Below are 23,486 nucleotides of genomic sequence, written 5' to 3' on the forward strand. Positions count from 1 at the left end.
GTGGTATGTTTTGGATAGCCCTCATGTCCATGAGAGCAGAAATTTGTTTTTGTGCCTCTGCCCATTGATTTTGTGGCAGGTCTGCCATACCTTTTGACCTTGGTAGGATGTGAAAGTGGAACCTGTAACCCTGAGAAACAATATTCAGTACCCATTTGTCCTGGGTGATCATGTGCCAATTTTGTGAGAAAAGTGCTAGTTTTCCCCTAAGGGTGCTGCCAAAAGTTAAGTGCTTGGCATTTGTAGAGGAAAGTCATTGGGAATGTTTCCTATAAGGTTGTGATTTGTCTTCTCTGCCTTTGGGGGCTGAAGCACCCCATTGTTTAGGTCTGTATGAGCCTTGGGGCTGAGAACTGCCTCTTGGGCATCTGTATCTGCCTTTTTGTGGCCTGACACTGGAAAGGACCCATTTTTAGAAGGCCAGTTCCTGCTAAATCTAGGTGGCTGAACTTGTAAGAAATCCTTTACTGTCTGCATTGATTTTGCTTTATCCTCCATTTTCTTTAACACCTCTTCTGCCTTAACACCAAACAAAGTATCATGCTGTAATAGAGCATCCAATAATTTTGCTTTAACATGATCAGGTAAACTCTGTTCTTTTAACCAAGCATGCCTTCGAATGACAGAACCTGTAACTGCGGCTCTGCAAGATGCCTCTAATGAATCAAAACCACATTGCAAAGTATGCTTTCCCACTTGTTCAGCTGCATGCAATAAATCCTGCATTTCCTTGTTCTCAGGATATTCAGAGCTTCTAAGCATTTTTTGTTTTAGCAAAGACATTAGGTATTGTTGATATTTAAGCATATGAAACTGGCAGTTTAAAGGCCTTACAGCTAAAGTAGCAGAGGTGTAAACTTTTTCCCCCATCTGTCCAGTGCTCTAGAATCCCTATCAGAGGGAAAAGGGTTTTTTGCAGTGGAAGCCTTGACCCCTTTGGGACCCTGAGAAATAGTTTCTGGATCAGCAGCAGGGTTTTTATAAAGAAATTTATGAGAATCTGGAACCCTGTAGTACCTATCTGGCTTAACTGGTGCAGGGGGTAAAGAATCAGGAGTCAAACTGGATTCAGAAAAAACATCATCAACAATATCTAGTACAGGGGGGATAGCAAGAGGCCTGTGCTGATGCAATAAAAGAAAGTCTCTGAGCCTTTTCTTGGATTCTGAATAATCCTGACTCTCCCAATGGAAATGTTCCCGCATGGTGTGCAGGGTTTCCCCAAAAGAGTAGTCCTCAGGAGGAGAGGCTGAAGGGATAGATTCTTCAGCATCAGAGTCCTCATAGGGAGGAAGAGAATATCCCTGTTCTGAAGAGGAATCAGAAGAAAGAGAGACCTGATCAGAGAAGTCATAGTCAGTGTCTTGCCTAGGCCTTTTATCAGGGGGGGACGGGAGCCCCTGATCAAAGTAATCAGGTCCTCGGCCATTTTGAGCAGCTGTTTCTTTGGCATGGATGACTGTCCAGGAGAAAGCTGTACTTGTTTCTTTGTCTTTAAAGGTGTTTTAGACTTTGCCCTGGCTGCTGAAGAGGTCTTGATAGTAAGCTGGGTAGGTCTGAAAACACCCTCAGAATCCGATGCCTGCTCAGCGGCTCCGGACCCATCTGAGGGAATTGTTTCCGTAGGCCCAATACCTTGAGTTTCCAGAGGCCTAAGCTGTCTCCACATGGGAGTCGGAGACAGCCTGTGGCTCTGAGGTAGCGGGTGTCAGGGGCTGCGAAAGCACCTCACTGAAAACCGGCGAACCGGCGACTGGCCTAGAAGAGGCTTCGTCGTCGGTTTTGGACCTCGGATGCCTGTCTTTTTCTTTGTCCTTGCGCTTTTTATGGACTCCAGTCGTCAGTTGTTCCGATGGCATTATATAGTTAAACCTTCGGCCAAAGTAATGAAAAGCAAAATCGAACCGACGCTTAATAGTGCGTTGGTTGAATATAGCACAAAACCGACAACTAGCAACGTCATGGTCAGGGCCTAGGCAAGAAATACAGTAAGAATGAAAATCCTTATGAGGTATTTGCTTCCCACAAGAAATACAATTGTTAACTTTTACTGACATCGGACTGGAGCAAGAAAAAGTTTCCCCAACGGGGTACTTAGCTTTATTGAAGACTTCGGATCTAAAAATCAAATTCGAAAATCTCAGGAGTCGGCCGACCGGCACTTGCAAACTGCTTTTGCTTCAGGCACCGCGCGGCAAGAAAGACTGAAGAAAATGGCGTCGGCTGCATCTTATATACCCCTGGCGCACTGACATCAGGGAAGAGGTGACAGCAACCGATGCCGGACCAGGACTTTGGAATTCAGGCCGACTGCGGGTAGCCTGCCAGCAGGATAACCCAAGTGTAATGACTGCAACAGTGAAACACAATGAACATCGGTGTTTTGGAAGAGAATTTCCTCACTTAGAATCCTGTACCTGTGGACCAAGACCCCCCCCCCCCCCCAGTGCAACACACTGGCCTTCTTCATGTTGACTCAACGACTGGTTGTGTACAAAAAAATTTATTCCAAAGGAAAGCTGTGGGGCCCTCACCCAGCAACGAGGTTAAGTCACCCACCAAACTTCTCTGGGTTAAATGGCTAGCTTCTATACAGTCACCTAGATTATTTGCCTGCTATGAACCCATGAACACACACACAGTGTGTGTAAGTGTGTGTATTATGTATATCTATAAACAGATATCTATACACCTATATACATATGTATATAGACATACATACACACACACACACACACACTCATGCAAACATGTGCGCGTGCATAATTATTTTTGTGATAACAGGTGGATGTTCCTCCTGAATTGAGGAGACATGTTGCAAGTGGATATACCTCATTCTACATCTATTCCTCCCATTTTGCCAGCCACAGAGGATGTGGTTAATGGTGCCTGTAATAATCCTGACTCTGAACCATTACTCTCAAATAAAGTTGGATAGAATGTATAAAATTACCTCTAACTCATTTTTGTTTTCTCATTTTATATCAGATCCAGATGTCTGTACCTCCTTCACCAGCTGGCAACATATTAGTCAATACCAACCCCCTCCCCAGTGGGCAAAGAAGGCAAAGACTTGGACAGACAGTACAAGGTGAGGGCAAACCATACTAGTCCAATCCATCAATCTACAAGCTGACAACTGACAGCCCAGCCACTACTACCCATCACTAAAGTTAACTTAAGGAGCAAAATCTTAGCAAATGCTAAACACTGAACAAAATTAAATGCAGTCTGCTCTACAATCTGGCAGTTATCTGCCTCCATTGTTGGGAGTGGAGATGTACCAGAAATAGCAAAAAGGACTGTACTGTATCTGGGTTTTGTACCACAAGAAAAAGACTAGAAACAAGCAGTACAAATTTGTGTTTTTGGGCTGGCACGAGTGAAGAAGTGCAAGTGAACTGATCTTGAATGAGTGTATTAAATTAAGGTGGTTTTCCTAGTGTTATGAACACATGTGAAACTGAACACTAAAGTCATGTAAAATTGTAGTTTTCTAGCATTTTGAGCTGAGCTATGTCATGCAATTGCAAAATCATTAGCTTTTTTTTCATCTACCAGCAGGGCTCGGCAGTTGCACCATTTGCAGGTACATGCAATTAATCAAGAAATAACTGAACTATGAACTTTGAAGCACCCGTACGGGAAACACTAAAATTAGTACTTAAAGGAGAAGCAACAAATCAGTTCAGTGAAAATAAATGAAGTAATATGCTCTGAAGGAAATAAAAGCAGATGTATTCCTACAAGCATAAATCACAATAATGCAAAGTCTATTCATTTAATGGTAATCTGGGCACTCTTTCTTAAGGCTAATGATCAGTTAAGAGTATGTAAGTTGTTTTTCACATCTGAGAAAAATGTTGAGATGGAAAAAGAATGGACGGTGTGGGTGCAAGGAGGAAAACAAGCTCTAACATGCATTTTTAGCATGATTAAACCTAACTTCAGGATGGGTAAAGCCTGTGTGTGTAAGCTGTCTATTGTGGGGCATCTACTTGTACATGGAATAACCTCCCTTTCTGGAAAATGTACACAGATGTGCATGTTTGCTGTGAGTAAAAAGGAGATGGTGGTTAAAATGAAAATGTACATTTTTTTTGGATCGTCAGTGTTTTAATTAAAATAAGTCTGGGGAAAATGTGACATGTCCAAACAGAGATAAGCAGTGGCAGCTGCATACAAAACCAGCTTGCCAAACCAATATGTGCATTTAAGCTGCAAGCTGCAAACATACAAACACTTTCATATAAAACGTGACAGTAACATTAAAACAGAATTAGTTCCTTACAAGTCATATCATGGCATGTGAAAGGCACTCTAGGCATGGACAAGAAGCAAAAAGAATAGAATTATATTCTGTATTGCAGGGTACAAACAGAAAATTTACAGGAGATGCACATAAAAATGAGCATGTGAATTTGGCAAAGAAAGGATTTCACAATGGTTAATCAAAAAGGAAAATGGGGGGTAATTACAATAACTATGGGAGATGCTCCAATAATGGATACAAGAGAAGACGACAGACAATTGCAGATCTGTAGTATTAAGAGGTTACTGGAAGAGGAGGAGGATTACACTCGCATTTATTTATATTCCACCTAAAACTACAATTAAAGATCTTAAGAGAATTAAGGGAGTGGCAATTAGCATCCAGTTGGGATTATTATTTAGGGGTGGGGAATGTAACATGATATGCATTGGTGAAGCTATATTAGAGGATCTAGAAAGATGCATACAACAAAAGAGCATATATTTCTGAAGTATACGAGAGTATTTGGAATGGAAGATGAGAAATTACCAAAAGAAACCCAGACAGAATTCACACATTATTCCTCAAGGTACAGCAGAGTTAGACTGGACAGGTATTACATTTCACACGAGAATGAGTACTTAAACAAAAGTTTTGAAACTTATCGAATAACTATTTCAGACCATACACCAAGAAAGACTGAAATAAAGATGCAGGACAATAAAGTAAGAGAGACACTGTAGTAGTTTAGTAGGAAATACCAAACACAGAAATTTCAAGAGTTCTTAAGTTAGCAACAACTGTCTTCAGAAGGGATAGCTAAGGAATGAGACAGACAATGACATTTAAGAATATGGCAGAAATGGAACAAAAAGAGACATGGGAAAAAGTAATAGGAATTATTCTGCGGTATTACCAAAGGTTAAAGAACTGCAAAAGAAGGGGCATCTGACAGAATGACAGGAAGAGCAATTGTTGAATGGTAAAGGGAAATTAAGGGAGCATTTGGAAATATGCATGAATTTAGAAAGGCTCCTACCAAGCAAGTACTTTTGATAACCCTAGAGTACAGACTATCAGCACAATGACGTAAGCATCAGAAAATAGACAAGGGTGTTGTCAAATCTACGCAGCCTATGAGCAGAAAAGTAACCAGCGACTCTATAGAGGTATTAGAAGAATTTTGGAAATTTTATGAAAATTTGTATAGAGCAGAGGAATGGAGAAACCAAGACTTGAAAATCCAAAGGTCAGAGGAAGAACAGGCTCAATAGTTTATAGCGAAGATGGGAAGAGATGAGATAAAAACTGTGATATATAACCAATTAACATGGAAGTCTCCAGGAACTGATAGTATTCTTGTAGAAGTTAGAAGGGAAGTGAAAGATCTGGAAGGTTCTATTTAATATTTTAAAAGAAGGGACAGTACTGGCATCTTGGATGAAATCTGAAGTAGCTGTACTACCCAAAGAAGGCAAAAAAAACTTTAAACCCAGCTTCGTACAGATCAATTTCAAATTTAAACCACGATTATAACATGTTTACGTCTATACTAATTGAAGGCACAACTCTCTCATGAGGACAAATCGAATGCCAAGCAGGTTGTCAGCACACACACACACTTCCCACAGTAAATAAGGACACGACACAAACCCACATATGCAGAGGTACTCACTTGTAACTTACCAAAGCGTCAGAGGCCTTCCAAACCAAAACCACTTACACACATAATGCAAAAAAACCCACAACACACACCAGTGTCTCAACTAAATCCATAAAGCACAAAACCTAATGTGTTGGTCATAGATGACTCCATTGTGAGACGCATGATGTTCCTTTCCCCAGGCTGGATAAGGAGCGGATTACAGTTAGCTGCCTGTCAGGATCCATCAAGTCACTCAAGCACTCGGGTCACTTAACCACAAGTGCTAGTATGACATACCTCACTGGACTATATGGAGAGAGAGATAACTGAGCTCTCAGATTGTGTCACAGGTATGTATAAACCTAGCCTTAAGCCGCATTTTACCTTCTCCAAGGATGATACCACTATACAAACAAAAAATGACTAAATTGGTTTAGTTTAGATGCCCTGTATAGCCATGTAACCATTTGTATAGAATCAACTGTGCCTGACAGGATTAAAGCCAAGTCTTGCCAAACACGCCACCCTGGTGGATCCCTAGTATAAACAGGCTACACAACAACAGAAAGAAACTAATGTTGAAGAACAAGAGCGAACCAGCTCAGCAGAGCAAGAAATCCCTCTCTAGCTTAAAAAACAAATTAGAGATCTTGTCAAGACTTCCAGGGCTAAATAACAAAACAAAAAATAGCCTCCCTATCTATGGATAATCACAAGCCATTCTTTAACTATATCTGAAAACTAAAAGGGAACCCTGGCTATGTGCTGAAGTGGCTGTGGATGGCACCACCCACACTGAACCTGCCAGCTGACAGATGTGGAGCAAACTTCATGCCCATATCTCCTCCAAGTCATCCCCGAAAGTATACCTTTCGCCATTCCTCAGCCTATTATCTCATGAGAGCGAGTCATTTCAGCGTTCTCCAAGGCCAAAAACACAGCATCAATGGGACCAGGCAACATCCCAGGTTAACTTTTAAACAACTTGAAACATGACTTGGCAGATTCACTTGGATCTCTGTTTAACCACAGCCTGCGAACTGGCTATGTTCCGGCAAAATGGAAGACAGCAACAGTAATCCCTCCGCACAAAGGGGGACCATCAACAGACCCTGGGAATTACAGGCCCATAAGCTTGACTAACCTCATATGCAAGGCAATGGATGGAGAGAATCATTATGGACCTTATTAACAAGGACAGAGGTAATCTCCAAAGTCTGGACTCAACTCAGTTCAGATTTTTTTAAAGGTAGAGCATGCCCGTTAAACATGGCTGACTTCTTTGATAAAGTCATCAAGGCCCTGGATGAGGGAAAGAAGGTGCATACCACCTAGCCAAGGAATATGACAATCCCCCACTCAGGTACTATACAGAAACTCTCCCAATTGGGAATTACCCCCTACATTACCAGATGGGAAGCCAACTCGCTCGAGAACAGGACATATACTGTCAAAGTGGGTGACTTCACCTGTACCTAAAGACCAGTCACCAGTGGCATACCACAGGGTTCTGAGCTAGGCCTTTACTGTTTGGAATTTATTTCTCAGAAGTCCAGGCAAACTTGGACAGCTTGTGGCAGGCCAAGTTTGCTAACGACTGCAGGTTAGGAGCAATCATCGAGTCCCCCCAGTGATGTTATATACTGCAGACAGGATTAATCCAGACAAATGACTGGTGCCAAAGCCACGGACTAAAGATAAAACGCAAAAAATGCATTATTCTTCCTGTTGGGAAAGCTGACATCCCAATTAATTTACATTACAGACAGACAGCACTCTGAAAAGTGTAGACCTAGTGGTATGTGATCTGGGCACTCTGGTTGATAGCAATCTAAACTTGGACCACAGCAGTAAGGAAATCCTTCTATGTGGCACATCTTATAAGTAAGGCATTGCATCTAGAGCTAAGGATGTTATAATTCCATTATACTCTGCCCCCATCAGATCAATAATGGAGTACAATGCTCCCTTTTGCATGTACCTCACCAGACATCTGCAACAACTGGAGAGACCACAGAGGTTTCTCACCAAGAAATTGCACAGTACACAAAACAAGTTTCATGCAGAAAGAGTGAAAGCACTATCGCTGTATTCTGTCTCTTACAAGTTGCTAAGGTGTGACCTGTGCCCGGCTTATACATCAGTCGCTGATCTGGCCCTGACAGAAATGCTACACATTCACAAATCAAACTGCAGGAGGGTAACTCGCTCCAGGGATCTTAATCTAGCCTCTGATATAAACAGGTCATTCTGGAGAGAGAAATACATCTCCCATAGACTATCCCTTCTCTGGAACAACCTTCCAATTCATGTGAAACAGAACCCCTCCCTGAGCCTCTTCAAACGCAAACTAGATTAATGGATGTATGACTGCAAAATCACTCCTGGGGTGGTGCCCATGTCCCTCCTTGACAAAAGAAGCCAATGTTAACCGCCACAAACACTTACCTCTGCAAACCTCACTCACTTATCCACAGACAACTGGGGTAACTCAGGATAAATATGGCTAGGCTTGTAAGGGCTCTTGGGCCCTTTGCCTAGTATCCTGCTATGAACAGTGGCTACACTGTTGCCAAAACTGCTTCTCCCATATTGATCCATATCTGTCAAACATTTTACAAGATTAACAGAAAGTCCAACAGTAGATGTTTTACTGGACCACTGTTGCAGTAGACTACTAGACTGAGCTATACAGGTCCTACGCCACTGCAATTGGGCATTTCAGAGCTAAAGGGTACCCTGCACATGTTCTGTCAGGAGCCCCATAAGGGGCATTTACCAAGTACAAAAAGTTCAGAACTTTCTTGTCCCAAAAAGGGTGGAAACAGACCTGAAAGAAAATTGCTACAAAACAAAGCCAAAAAGATTAATTATATACATAAGGTAAATAAATATACACTCTGGTAACACCATAAAAATGTTCAACTTTGCATCACTGTTGCAGTAGCTTAAGTTATGTGGGTAGATAACTGCAAATTAACAAGCAACAAAAGAGAAGGCATTCAGAATCCAGAAGTCACTGGAGAATGGCTCTAGTGAAGTCTGTTCTGGACCTGGAAAAGGAATCCAGTTTATAGTGAATCGTAAAGCTATATACAGATGACCAAGTTGCTGCTCCCAGAATACCACCCCTTTCTAGAAAGCCACAGATGATGCCAAATCCCCTCTGATCTGAAGGGAGTAGTCCCAGAAAAGGAGGAAATGGAAATCTGGGTTACAGGGCAAGAAGGGGATCAAACTGCCGAGTGTACCCCTGGAGAATGATTATCAGAACCAAACTGTCTGCAACAATGAGGTGCCACATGGTAAGATGAAGGCATGGAGAGAGGAAAATGTTACTGGGAGTCTGAAAATGTCAATGAACATTCTGACTTTCTGGTCTGTCCCTTGTGTTGAGAGGCTTTTTCCCTTGTTTTCGGAGCCTCCGTGTTACTGCTGTTTGAAATCTGTTTGCATGCACCTTGCTGCTTGAACTGCTTATTGAAAAAAGGGAGCTGGGGGGGTATTTTTTTTTTATTTGCCTTATAAAGGGTAAGCTGGAAGATTTGGGTTACCCTCAGATCAACATTTTGCTTCCATCAAACCTCTTAAACATGTCAGCTGCAGAAGAGCCAAACAGAACTTTCTTGTCCAGTTCAGAATTTAAAAGGTCAGTGTTAACATCTTCAGGAAGATTTTAAGACTGCAACCTAGCAAATCCTCTCAAGAGTAACCCAGAAGCAGCAACCCTGGAGAAAGAACCTGCAGAACCATAAGAACATTTAAAGCATGTTTAATTACATAACATGAAACACTAAAAAGACATTCAAAGAATTGTTCAGCTCAGAAGATAGGAGGTTAACCATTAACTTTTCCATGTTCTCAAAAGATAGGAATAAAAAGTAACAAATGAGCGGGTGAGTTTAAAAGTGTGAATGTTAAAGTGGCAGAAAAGTATAGTTTCTTCCCAAATTTGTCAGATGTTTTCCAATCCTTGTCAAAGGAAATGGGATTAGTGTTAGAAATTTGTCTAGCAGCAGTAGTTTTGGATAGAGAAATCACTGCAGGATCTGCTTTAGGGGTTAGCTAACAAGTATTTGTGAGTCTGAAGTAACCTGTATAGACCTTATCAGACTTCCTAGTGGCAGGAAGTTGACTATCAGGGTAAACTGCAAGGTGTGAGAAAAATATTTGTTAAAGTAGATAAAACAGGAGAAACAGTTACTGACTGTGGAATATCCAAATGTAACAAATCAAAATACAATTGCTGAGCAATGGGGATTTCATTTGGACCTAAATGAAAAAAGCTCTTTCATTTTAAAGTTTCTGAAAAGGTCCTTTTGGTGGTAAATCTGAATCAATATTTTTCTCAGAATTAGATTCTTCGGGCTGAGAAGAAACTTCTGATGCATAATATTCACCCTCCAAATCATGCTCTTCTAAAATTTTAGTAACATAATCAGTAAACCCTTTTCCTTTTCTTCATAGCAAAGGAAATGGGAGAATAAAAAGCAGAAATTAACTCTCTAGCATATCTTCCCTGTTCATGGAAACAGACACAGAAGCTACATTTTTTTCCTTTCTTGGGATATTTGCTGGTGAGACATACTCCTTGGATCTAGGCTCCTTATTCCCAACTATTAGGTAAAACATTCCTCCAAGTCTGACGAGTGGTTCAAACTTGCTAACAGAGGGTATTCCTACAGCTGCAGAGCAAGTGTCTACCTCCAGGTCTTTAGTAGCCATAGGTACTATATCAGAGGGACTTAGAGGAAAAAAGAATGGTCTGAAAAGCCGAATCTGGACACAGCAGTCTCACCCAGAACTGGCTGAGACAAGCATGGAGCCAATCTGACATCCAAAATTTTCCTGATTACTTTTTTTTTTTTTCTTGTGGACAGGGGAAGGAAAGAACAGTAGATGGGTTCACCTGAGGATGAAACTGAAGATGGGAAGCAGAGCCAGAAGTTGTTGGTAAAGTTTTTAAGACAGTCAAAAGCAGTTTCATGTAACAAAAAAAGGAAAACACACAATCTGCCCAAGCACACCATCCTACCCCCTGTACATAAAACCAACTAATATATCAGATCAGTTTCCTAGCAAAATACAACATATTTTCTTCAAAAAAAAAAAAAAAAAAAAAAAAAAGTGTTTAGTGGAAATTTTTTCCAAACTGGGGACTTATCTGTCTAGCCCTGAAGGATCCCTAACCATCCGACACTTCCACAGAGCCCATTAAAGGAGTGCTCTACATCAGTAAGCCAGCTCTGAGCTTTTCTTGCTCTGTTTTTATATAGAATTCACCTTGAGCTCCTAATAGTTAAAATGTGTTGAAGGCACCCTTTAGCTTTAAAAAGCTGGAAAGTAGAATTGGGGTAGGACTCAGTGATGTTGACCAAGAGGGAAGAAGACACTTACTGGTGTGCTTTGATCCAGAGAAGGCATTGAATAAAGTTGGCTGGGATTTCAGTTGTACGGCAATGGTACTACTTGCACTTCTTGAGACAATAATGGGGTTAATTAGGAAAAAGTAAGAAGAGTCAGTGACAAGAACTGATGTAGGAAGATTCCTCTTCAACAAACTGTCTGAACAGGGAAACCAGGTAGGAATCCCTTTTTTCCCTTTTGTTCCTTTTCTCACACTTAGGGCCATTAGCAAAAAATGCAGAGCTCACAAACTCAATACAACCGGTATGGTACACGAGAAATATTAACCTTATTCAAAGATGATATTTTGTACCCGATAAATCCAGAAAAGAATACTTCAGTGTTGTGGAACATTTTGAGAGTTTCAAGTTTTTTTTCACTATATAACAAATGTAGACAAAACAGTCTACAGCAATGAAGTGGGCTCCTACACGAGTTGGTCCAGCAATGCTTACACTTATCACAGATACCAGAACTTGTCAGAGATTTGTGATGCATGGCTAGGCTTAAAAAAGCCCTTTTGGTCATTACCATAGTAAATGCCTATGAACTTATAACACCCATATTTATGGAAACATAAGATGAAGTATTTAGGTGCATGGATTTAAAAAGGATTACATTGCGGCAATTAAGGATATGTTGGAAGAGACTATAAGAGAACATAAAAATTGAAAAGTTGTAAGATCTTGATTATGGATATGCACAAGTAAGGTACAAGTCAAAACATTTACAGTCCCTTTAATATTATATACATATCAGGCATATTTTTATCAACCAGAGTAGAAGCTGGGAGGGTAAAGAAGGCAAGAATCAAGTGGGATAAGTGGTTTCTCTTCATACAGCATGGTGATTTAAGACTGCCAGATCCAAAGGGCTACTTTAGAGCTACACAGTTAAGGCTCACATACATACCAGAGGCAAAAGACTACAAAATCTAAGTGGAAAGAAAGGATGTTGAAAACAGATGGAAGGGGGAGTTCACAAAATAAGAAGGATTTTTGATGCAGGCCCTTAAGAAGTAGTCACCATACAGAGTATTATATTTATAAAGTAGCAGAAAGTATTTTGAGAACTAAGCCAACACTGGAATGGGGAAATGAGATTTTAGCAACAGGGATGGTTGCAAGCAGGGACATATAAAACAGGCAAGAAGGACATGAAGAAACGCAAAGGCACCCATGTACTCAGTTTAAATAACTAGAAAGGGAAAAATTCAGAGTAGGATGAGGCCAAATAGAAGTTTGGCCTGCCTTCCACACTAGGGACTGATAACAGTACAGGAGAAGAGAAAGGGACAGAGGAGTGTTAAATCAAAGATCAGCCTGGGTTGAATCTCTAGTGGAGTCAAAACAGAAGCTGCAGTTAAAAAAAATGGATAGTTAGTACGGCTTACAAAATAATTCATGGCAGCTATAAGAATCAGTCAGAAGAGGTTACAAAAGACTAAAAAATGAGAATGGAAAAGTGGTACACAAAGGAACAGTGGGAGTATATTTCTATGGCTCCCTACTATGCACACTGATCTAAAATTTAAACCAACCCTAACGTAATTATTGAAAGTTATAAAGGAGAAAAAAGAACTGGGGGCAGGATCTTCAGAAAAAGGAAGGAAAATCTATGGAGAAAGCTACCTAGAAGTAAATGGAATATGTATGTGGGAACAATACAAGCAAAATAATGTTCACGAGGAGTGAAATTGCATAGATTGCTGAAGTTCTACCTTCCCTGAAACGTTAACCTGAATAATAAGTGTTAAGAAAAAAGCATATGAATAATGCAAGAGAATGGAAAATCTTTGTAATAGTTTTTCTGTTTTGTAACTGAATGTATACCAGTGTCACTGTGTAACGTGTTAAGTTTAGCACTAAGTCAGGAATTGCAAAATAATGAAAATTAAACAATACTACTGCAAATGTCAGTTTATATACTAAAGAAAAACATTTTACCTCTGAAACATATTTAGGCTGTTTTAGTTCTTCTATCTGCTGAGTGACAGCATTAGTGATCAAGAGGGATATGCCATCTTTGCTGTTCATCTGTTCAAGCTGCTGCTGAAGCTGCTTAAGCAGCACCATAACCTGATTGTAACGTTCATCATTGTGCAAGCCACTCTTTTGACAGCTGTCTGATAAAACGGCCACTTGTTTCTCTAACTGAGCCAAGCGACTGACATCAAAATCTTGGCCAGATCTCTATATATATATATAAACAAAAAAAAAAATAATAATTTGAAGTCAACCACCACCAACAGATTAATTAAGCAATGCAAACACATTGATGAAATAATCAATTTTCTGTACAATTTAAAGCAGCTTTCTATTTCATTTGACAGCACACACTACTCAATTCAACATAAGAGAATTACAATTCATTTATGTAACACCAGTGCAGGGCTAAAGGCACGAGTATGAAAGTGCTGAAACAATAGCAATGCAAGCATTCTCTGCATCTTCAGAAAAGTAGTAATACCAGAAAGGCTCAGCTGTAAAATAACATAACAGATACCTAAGCACTGGGATCACTGCTGAAGTAGTGTACTTTACACATTGGGCATCCAGCAACTAGCCACACTCCAAGAAAGTACAGCTGTTTAAAGTCCTACTCATCTGTACCAGCAGTTATTTGAATAAATCTCTGCCTCAGTGGCATTTTGGGTCATCTGCCAAGGTAAACCCCATACTGGCCAGATTTCAAAAGCACGGACTCGCCCCTGCCTTTCTCTTCCTGTGGGGCAGCTTAATGGCTGAGCATATCCTGAGAGGGAAGCCTTTAACTGTCACATGGAGTAGGTGTTCAAGGTTTTTTGCTTTCACAAAGGAAGAGAGGAAAGTATCTGAAGCTGGATTCAAATAGCAAGGGTAAATTCACAGCCAATCACAATACTATATAAATATCACAAATTCAGCAACAGTGGAATCAAACAGGATGAAACCCACCTCAACTATACATAAATAGGTGGATGGTAGCTACCACTGAGGCAGTGAGGAATTTGAACATCTAATGTTACAAGTAAGCAGGACTTACACAACTGTACTATGTTCATCATTTCCAGTGCCTTAGTGACATTTTGAGTAGACTTCCAAAACTTATCCTACTCTTACCTGGAAGGTGGAAGGATAAGGATCCAGGAAGTCCCTGGAGAATGGTCTTAAAGCCTGCTTTGAACCCTGGAAGGGAATCCAGTTTGTAGTGCTTTGTGAAGGTATGTAGAAAAGACAAGGTTTCTGCCTCTAGGATGTTTCTGGAGTCCACTGCTTTATAGTATGCCACCAAAGAGGATAAGGCCCTCATTAAGTGAGCCTTAACGTCGTCTGGAAGAGATTTACCATTGTGGGAGTTACAAAAACCAACAGCAAAGGACAACCATCATGCAACAGCTTGCTTATAGACAGGTTGACCTTTCTTACACTCTGTATAGGAAATAAACAGCTATACAGCATTCCATAAAGTCTTTGTTCTCTCAAAGTAGCAACTGAGTTGCTTATGTACATCTAAGGTACACAAAATCTTTTCTACCTTGTTTTTTGGATCAGGATAGAACACTGCCAGACTGATGGCTTGAGTCAAGGTAAATCTATAAACAAATTCAGGCATGAATAATGGATTAGTGGGTAACAACATAACCCTGTCCTTGTGAAAAATCAGATAGGGTTAGTCCATCATGACAGCTTACAGCTCAGACTCACTTTGCAGATATCAGAACAATGAGCAACAGTTATCCAAGTAATGAACCACAGATCAGCCTGACAGGCAGGTTCAAAATTAAGTAATTTAAATTTTTCAAGAAGAAAAGTTGAAATCCCAGGGAGGTGAAATTTGCTTTCAAGGGTGTCTCAAGTGTAACACTCCTTTCATGAACTGTATGACCACAAAGAGAAGAAAGGAGATCCACTGGCCCACAAGTTGAGATGGCTGCAAGATGCACTTTGATAGGAGCATATGACAAATCATTTCTAAATGGATCACACAAATATTTCAAAACCAAGAGAGGTTGAAACCCTTTCAAGGAGCTCTGTTATAAGCTACGCACCACCTAAAAAATCTCTTCCACTTGTAAATGAAAGATTTTCTAGATGCAGGTTTTCTTGCCTCCTTAAATACCTGCTGCACATCCTCATGGAACAAGTGCACACAAGGTACCAAAACAGAATCATTAAGGATGTCAGTTGCAATTGCTCTATGTTGGGGAGTATCATTTGCCCCAGATGCTGTGTGAACAGATCCAGTCTGTCACGAAGCTTGTCAATTTCCCTTGGCCAATTCCATTAAGACAGAAAGAGAACCAACTTTGCCTGAACCATAAGGGGGTTAATCAAAAATCTTTGATAATTCTTTCTGACTCTTTAGATATACATTGGGGAATCACTGGAAAGGATGAAAATGCATGCTAGAACATTCCCAACCATGGCAGAAAGGACGTCTTGAACAAGTTTTTTTTTTTCAGTTGTCTGCTCTGAAAGGAGGCAAACAGATCTACTTGAGGTGTTCCCCACATATGGGTCAAGTCCTGGAAAATCTCTACATGGAGCTTCCACTGGTGAGGATCTGTCCAGCATTTATTTAGTCTGTCTGCCACTGTGTTTTGCTCTCATGGAATGTATAAGGCCTGAAGAGTCTTGAGAATGTGTAGAGTCAGCTTCCAGGCCGTCATTATTAACCAAAGAGGGTATTATGTACCCTCTCGCTTGTTCAGGTACCACATCACAGAAGCATGGTCTGTGACCACTACAAGAGGATCTGGATTCCATTAAGTGGAGAATAGCTTTTAAGTGGTGAATCACTGCCAACATCTTTTTTGCATTTGTGTGCTTTGGCATGTCCAGAGGACCCTAACTCCCATGCACACTGCTCCCCACACAAAATCCGAAGAATCCACCTGCACAGATTGGACTCAGGTCTGAAGAGAGACAAAGGCAGCCCTGGATTAAGAGACAGTTGATCCCTCCCACCACTGCAGTTCTTGTTTCACAAATCACAGTACTGATACTTGGAAACCCAAGGGATGAAGGTAATGGGTCCAACAATTCCTCAAGTATCACTGAGCCTGCTTCATGTGCAATCAGGCTTGTGGTAACATGAGGATTTTAAGAAAATCTTTTGCTGTGGTGATGTTTAGAAGATAAATCCAAGAAAATGCCCTGATAAGTCAGAACTTTGCCTTCTGAGAAGAAGGCCATCATCCTTTCTAGTGTCTATCCAACACACCATGGAAAATGCCTACTGAAAGGAAAGCCATTATATCTACTGTGTCTATCCGATACACAATGGAAAACAATTTGTTGAGACTTTTGAAGGTTTAGTTTGATGTCCAGGTGGGAAAGGAGGGATGTGACTTTGCTCAAGGACGCCAAGCACCTGGATACAGAATCTGTACAAATCAGCAAGTCATCTAAATAATGAAAAATGTGGATGCTTAGGGTTCTGCAATAGGTACCCATTGGGACAAGACACTTTGTAAACATCCGAGGTGCAGCAGATAGCCAAAAGGGTAATGCAGAAAACTGATAATGTAAGTCAGACACAGCAAATCTCAAAACGTTTTGAAATTGGAAGCAATATAAATAGGATAAAGAGTTCTTGAGATCTAGAGTCACTGTGAAACAGTGGTCTGAAAGCAATGTTATGGCAGACTGTAAGGTGAGAATTTTGAGTTTCAGAACTTTTACAAAGCTGTTTACAAAGGACAAATCTAGGATGGGTCTTCAGTAGTGCTCCTTTTTTTGGTAATAAGAAGATTCTGGAATAAAACCTCATGCCTTTGTGAATTGCAAGCACTGATTTTGTGACCCCCTGCTTTTACATTTGATGGAGCACTAGAGAAAATAGCTCAGTCTGGTCCAGTGGATGCAGAGGAATTCCCTTAAAAGGGGGAAGATTTCTATCCAATGTCAAGTGTATTCTCTCTGAATCATTCTCGGAACCAATTTGTCTGAGACTATTTGTGGCCAGGCTGCAAAAAAAAAAGAGCCTTTGGGAAGGAGGTAGAGAAGGAAGGGCAGAAGGGACAGTAGGGGTTGCTCTGTGACTCAGCACAGATCAGAAGATTGATCCTTTTTTGGAAAAGAAACCCTCATTGGTTTTGAGGGATTATCCTCCTGACATTTCCTTTTGGATCCATGACTTTTGATTGGCTGGGACTGTTGTTTATTCTGCCCCTTGAATGAAGATAATTTATTTGGGGAGAATTTGGGTATGTGAAACATCCCAGATAACCCAGATTAATTTCCCTCCGTCATCCCACTGTTTGAGAATCTCTGTAACAGAGGGCCCAAACACCAGTTCAGAAGTTTAAGAAGCATTCAAAATTTCATTTTTTAAATAATCAGGGTAGCTCTAATTATGTAACCAAACTACAGTCTTGCTACAACAGAAGCTACATTTCTCAAGACTGTATCTGCACATTCAAGCACACCTCTCAAAGCACATTTTGATACCAGAGTCAAATAAAATGTAATTCAGTTAAGACTTCTGGTCTGAAAGTAAGGATGCAGCTAAATTGTGCAAACTATATGCACACTGTAAAATAAATTTCCACAAATAACCTTGCTAATTTAACATTCTAAAGGCTACAGTACCAGAAACAGACATTGTTTTGCCCTGAAGATCTAACCATTTTCCCTTTTTTCTGGGGGGTGTTGGATTAGATGAAGCCAAGAACTTTTTATATGAGCAGGCAGCTATGGAGACCATATCTGGGTAAGCAGTCAAGTGAGGAGAGAGACCGGTCATATACAAGGAAACCCTATATTTTCTCGGATTCTTTTTAGGGACTGCTGGACCAGATATTGGTGTCCTGCAGGCAGCTTTATAAACATCTTCCAAAGCTGGTAAGAGAGGGTGAATAGCCACAGAATTGGGCATGTCGTCCTCCATAATGTCATATACCCTTATCTAACTCTGGGGTAGTTCCAGATTGCTCCCAAGCAAAAACATCACTAAATCTTGTAATCATATGATGAAAAAGGAAAACTTATTTGGACTTGAGCTCAGGTTCACCTTCTGAAGAATCAGAGTGACCAGACTCAGTATGTCAACTAGAAATCACCATTGTACACATCATCATTCTATGAAATAGAAAGGATACGAGTAAAACTAGCACTACAACCAGGTACTGGGAGTGTAACACAAGAACTAGCAGTCTGCAGAGCACTCTTATCCAAGAAAACCACATCAGCCTTATAAACAGTTATAGTCTGATTATCAGCTATATGATGAAGCTTCTGTTTCTTTTTCTTGTGAACTTAACTACTAGACAAGACAGTCTAAACAAGCATTTGTCAAAGATAGAAGCCAAATAAACACTGCAACAAGCAGAAATCCCCACAGAAATCATTGTAAACACTGACCAAAATAAAATATTAAATATTCTTTCAAACATAAAAATAGAAACAGAATAATAAAACTAATAAAATGAGAGAAAGTCTCTCCAAATAGGGCTTATCTGACAAAAACAAAGGGAATAATAAATCTAATAATAAAATGAGAGGAAGGGTTGTCCCCAAATGGGACTTAGCTGAGCAGTAAGCCAGAAAAAAAACAGCACTGGAACATGTGAAGAGTCAGAGGAATTAATTCTTTGGATGGCAGAAAAAGACTGAACACACTTCCTGTAACAGCCAAAGTCATCTCTATCAGGATATGCTCAGCCTATCATCTGTCACAGAAGACAGCAGGAGGAGAAGTCTGAGCTTTTGAAAGCTGGGTATTACTAGGTTACCTTAGCAGACGACCCAAAATACCACTGGGGGTAGAAATGATGAACATCTCTGGACAGCCCCTGAATGGGCTGGTCTCTTCCCTATACTTGAGACATCAGGCTGATACTGGGCTGGGAAGAAAGGGGAGAGAGCCAAGATAGTCTATTACCAACAAGCATGCCTGGTACAGGAATCTAGCAGTCAAACCAACAAACTTGAGACATGCAACACCCCCCCCCCTCAAAAAAATACAGATCACATTAAAAGAAGCTAGTTAATGTACACACATGGCAGGGGCCATAATTATACCTTCCCCCCTCTTTCATCTAGCCTTTTTTTGAGGGGGTGGAGTAGGAGTCCATAGTGCAGCAGTGATCCCACAATTCTAACAAAGATATAGGAGGTTCACTGAAAGAAATACTGGTATAGTAGCATTCCTTATATACAGCATCAGTACGTAAATACTGCTACCTCTTACATAAGCCATAGGGTGAATACCCAACAGGCCCTAAAAGACTGCAGTGGCAAAACAGCCCTTCTGGAAGAAAATATTAACTTTGAAAAAGTATGGATGAAAATCCATGTAGCAGCCTAACAGATAACCTGTGTGGAACATTTCTAAGCAAAATGCAAATGTTGTTGCTACTTTCCTTAACTGATATCTTATCTTACCCTTCAATGACCTCCCATGGTGGTCATAACAAAATGCAGTGCAATTACCCAACACTGGAGTAATGAATGCTTAGTGTTCTACCACTAAATTTCATTGTTAAAAGGAATAAATGCTTGCAATTCAGTCTCCTTTCAAGCTGAAATAAATGCCAAAAAAAGGGTTCTCATGGAAGAAACATGGCCCAGTCACAGGCTTGCTCAAATTCCAAGGAACCGTAGGTTTTCTAGGTGTCCAAAGATGAAGTACACTCTTAAGAAAGACAGTAGTTACAGTAATAATGGAAAAGGAGGGCTGACAGAAAAAATAAAAAAGTACAGTTTTGTACCTACCATAAATGTAGATGTCCGATAGGTATGCATCTGCAGTCATAACATATGGGTTGTCCTGCCTCAGGCAGCCCTTGATCGGCGGATTCCAAAGTCTGGGTCTGGCCTCGGCTGATGTCACCTTCCCGGCGTCAGAGCGTCTGGGGTATAAAAGCATCAGCCGACGCCATTTTCCTCAGTTTTTCTTGCCCCAGATGCCAGGTGCCCTCTAGGAAGGCTAAATTTGGATAAATGCAATAGAATTCCAAACATTTGCAAAATTATATATATATATATATATATATATATATATATATATATATATATATATATATATATATATACACACACACATGTATATACAAACAAATACACCATAATAGATTCCCCCAGCTAGCTGAAAGAGGGGTAAACACCCTAGGAATACCACAGAGGGGTAGGAGGGAGGGTAAACCTGACTGCAGATGCATACCTATCGGACATCTACATTTATGGTAGGTACAAAACTGTACTATGTCCTTCAAGGATGCATCTGCAGTCATAACATATGGGTAGAATACCATAGCTAATCTGGGGGAGGAGGTACTAAGAAAAAGATGGTGTAGTTAAGATCCCCTGCAGGACTGCAGTAGCAAAGCCTGCTCTGGATCTGGAGTATAAAGGTAGATTGCAATGTTTGGTAAATGTATGCACAGAGCTCCAAGTAGCAGCTTCTAAAATGTCCTTGGTAGCCACCCCTTGTAGGAAGGCTGTAGTGGTGGCCGTGGCCCTTGTGGAATGAGGCCTGATGTTTGCAGGAATAAGAAGTTATGTACCTACCATAACGTTCCATGTTAGTTGTCTTCTCTCGCCTTCTTTCTTGCTTGATGGGTTGATCCTACTCGGCTCTGCTAAGCTCGAGAGTTTCTTCTACCAGCTCGAGGCAGCCCCATATCCCATGATGCAAGGCGGTAAGTACCCAGATCTCGTTTGTTAACAAAGGGCAATAGTACCAAGCATACAATACTTCCCAAAGGAAGAAGAAACTTACAGAAGTAAAAAGGACCAGGTCTGAATGGTCTTTAGCATAATAGTTTCTTATACAAGGTCTGTCCAGGCCAGGGGAAGGAGGGAAGAAGGCGAGAAGACAACTAACATGGAACGTTATGGTAGGTACATAACTGTCAATCTCGCCTTCATTCTTGCTTGATGGGACCGCGTCCCTAGCACCTCTATCCTGGGTGGCTCAATGGAACAAACTCTTGAGGACTGTAGAGCCAAAACTGGCTCTGTCCCTGGAGGCCAAGTCCAATTTGTAATGGGAAACAAAAGTGTGAGGAGTGGCCCAAGTGGCCACTGCACAAATAGTGTCCAAAGGCAGTCTAGCTTGAAAAGCTGTAGAAGTAGCTAAACTCCTAGTTGAATGTGCTTTAGGTCTTGAGCACAGCTGTTTTCCCCTGATCGTATAAATTTCAGTGATGACCGAAGAAAGCCATCTGGACAAAGTCACTTTAGAAACAGGAAGGCCTTTTTTATTATCCGCATAGGAAACAAAAAGTTGATCAGATTTTCTACATTTTTTTGTTCTGTCCAAATAATATCTAAGCTGACGGTGGACGTCAAGATAATGTAGCTTTTGTTCAGCTCTATCTGAATAGTTAGGAAAAATACAGGAGATCAATGGATTGATTCAGATTGTTCTTTGAAGCGACCTTAGGTAAAAAGGATGGATTAGTTCTCAAAGATACTCTGTCTTTGTGAAAAATCAAATAGGGGTCGAACCGAAGAGCATGAAGTTCAGACACCCTCCTGGCAGATGTAATAGCCACTAGGAATAAAGTTTTCCAAGAAAGATATTTCAGGGAACAAGAAACAGCTGGCTCGAAGGGGAAGAATCAAGGATGTCAGCACTAAATTTAGATCCCACTGAGGAGGAGGATTCCTGATTGGAGGCTTTAGTAGGAAAATTCCTTTCAAGAAGGCCCTGCAGAGCCTATGGGACATAATATTATGATCTGCTATCCCGACATGAAAATTAGAAATAGCAGCCAATTGAACTCTGACTGTGGAAGAAGAGGAGCCTGCATGAAAAATCTCTGCTAAGAAGTCCAGAACTGCCTGAACAGGGGCAGTAAAAGGATCAATATTTTGGGCCTTAGCCCAATAAGAGAAACGTTTCCATTTGCTTGTGTAAATCCTCCTGGTAGAGGATTTTAGTGAAGCTACTATGATGTCTCTAACTGGGTTAGAGATCAAAGGAAGCCTGGCTAAGGAAGGAAGTGGAGCAACCATGCTGTGAGGTTGAGAGAAGGGATTGACCGGTGCAGCTGACCGGATTGGTGAATCAGTAGATCTGGCACTGGGTCCAGATGCCACGGCTGCACCAAAAGGTGATGATGGAGGAACGGAACCAAACTTGTCGAGGCCAGTAAGGGCAATGAGAATCAATTTGGCTCTCAAAGCGGTAGCTTTCTGGATCACCTGAGGGATCAGAGGAAAGGAGGAAGGCATAAAGAAGTCCCTGGGGCCAATCCTGGGTCAGAGCGTCTCTGGGGATGGCCTGATAGAGGAAGAGGGTGAAGAAGTCTGGACATTTGCTGTTTTGGGGAGTAGCAAAAGATCGCAACATGGGCGACCCCATTCCAGAAAAATCTCTTCCGCTATAGATTGCTTGAGAGACCACTCGTGAGGCATGAGGATAGCTCTGCTCAATCTGTCCGCTATAATGTTGGTTTTCCCAGGGATATGCGTTGCTACCAGAAACCGATGAGAGGAGATCGCCCATTGCCAAAGTCTGAGCGCTTCTCGACACAAGGGTAGGACTTGGTTCCGCCCTGTTTGTTGATATACCAAACTACAGACATGTTGTCTGTGTGGACTGCAATTGTCCCTACGGGAAGAAAGTCGTTGAGGGCTTGCAACGTTAAAAGCACTGCTCTCATCTCCAGGACATTTATGTGCAGATGGTACTCGAACGGTTGCCACGTCCCCATGAACCATCCTGCCCTGATAATGACCCCCACCCGATCAGGAGGCATCCGTGGTGACAGTGGCTATCGGGGACGGGGGTACAAAGCACCTGCCTTGGTGAACCTGAGACGATGTGATCCACCAGGCAAGATGCTGTTTGCATGTCTGTGTCACCAGAATCTGGTGACGCATTGGGAGTTGCTGGTATGACCACTGTGTGAACAGCATCCACTGAAGGAGGCGCATGTAGAATCGAGCCAGGGAAGAAGAGTAATGGCCGCAGCCATGAGACCTAATACCTTTAGAACCATTCTGGCCTGTACTTTCTTGCTGGCCAGAATGATCCTGACATGAGTCTGAATGTCTGAAACTCTTTGTTCTGTAAGGGTAGCTGACATCCGAACAGTGTTTAAGTTTGCGCCTATGAAGGTAATAGACTGGCAGGGCGATAAGGATGACTTTTCTTGATTGAGATGCCCAAATGAGAACAAAGGTCTATTGTATAATCCCTAGCTTGTATAAGCTGATGCCTGGTGGTGGCTGACAGGGGCCAGTCGTC

The 23,486-nt window shown here is 41.2% G+C and overlaps 1 protein-coding gene across 6 annotated transcripts in view; it reads right to left on the reverse strand.

The window, feature by feature from the left end:
• The window catches only part of SUN1 (Sad1 and UNC84 domain containing 1), a 2,891,160-nt gene that overhangs the window by 970,931 nt on the left and 1,896,743 nt on the right, over positions 1–23,486 (reverse strand). For all 6 annotated transcript variants that reach the window (XM_044089680.1, XM_044089681.1, XM_044089682.1 and 3 more), the window contains one exon: positions 13,250–13,495. In XM_044089680.1, the coding sequence (XP_043945615.1) occupies positions 13,250–13,495 (246 nt within the window). The remainder of the gene's footprint in view (positions 1–13,249; positions 13,496–23,486) is intronic.

This window comes from Protopterus annectens, chromosome 12.part0 (genome assembly GCF_019279795.1).
Source record: "Protopterus annectens isolate FY-2018-M chromosome 12.part0, PAN1.0, whole genome shotgun sequence".
Taxonomy (NCBI): domain Eukaryota; kingdom Metazoa; phylum Chordata; order Ceratodontiformes; family Protopteridae; genus Protopterus; species Protopterus annectens.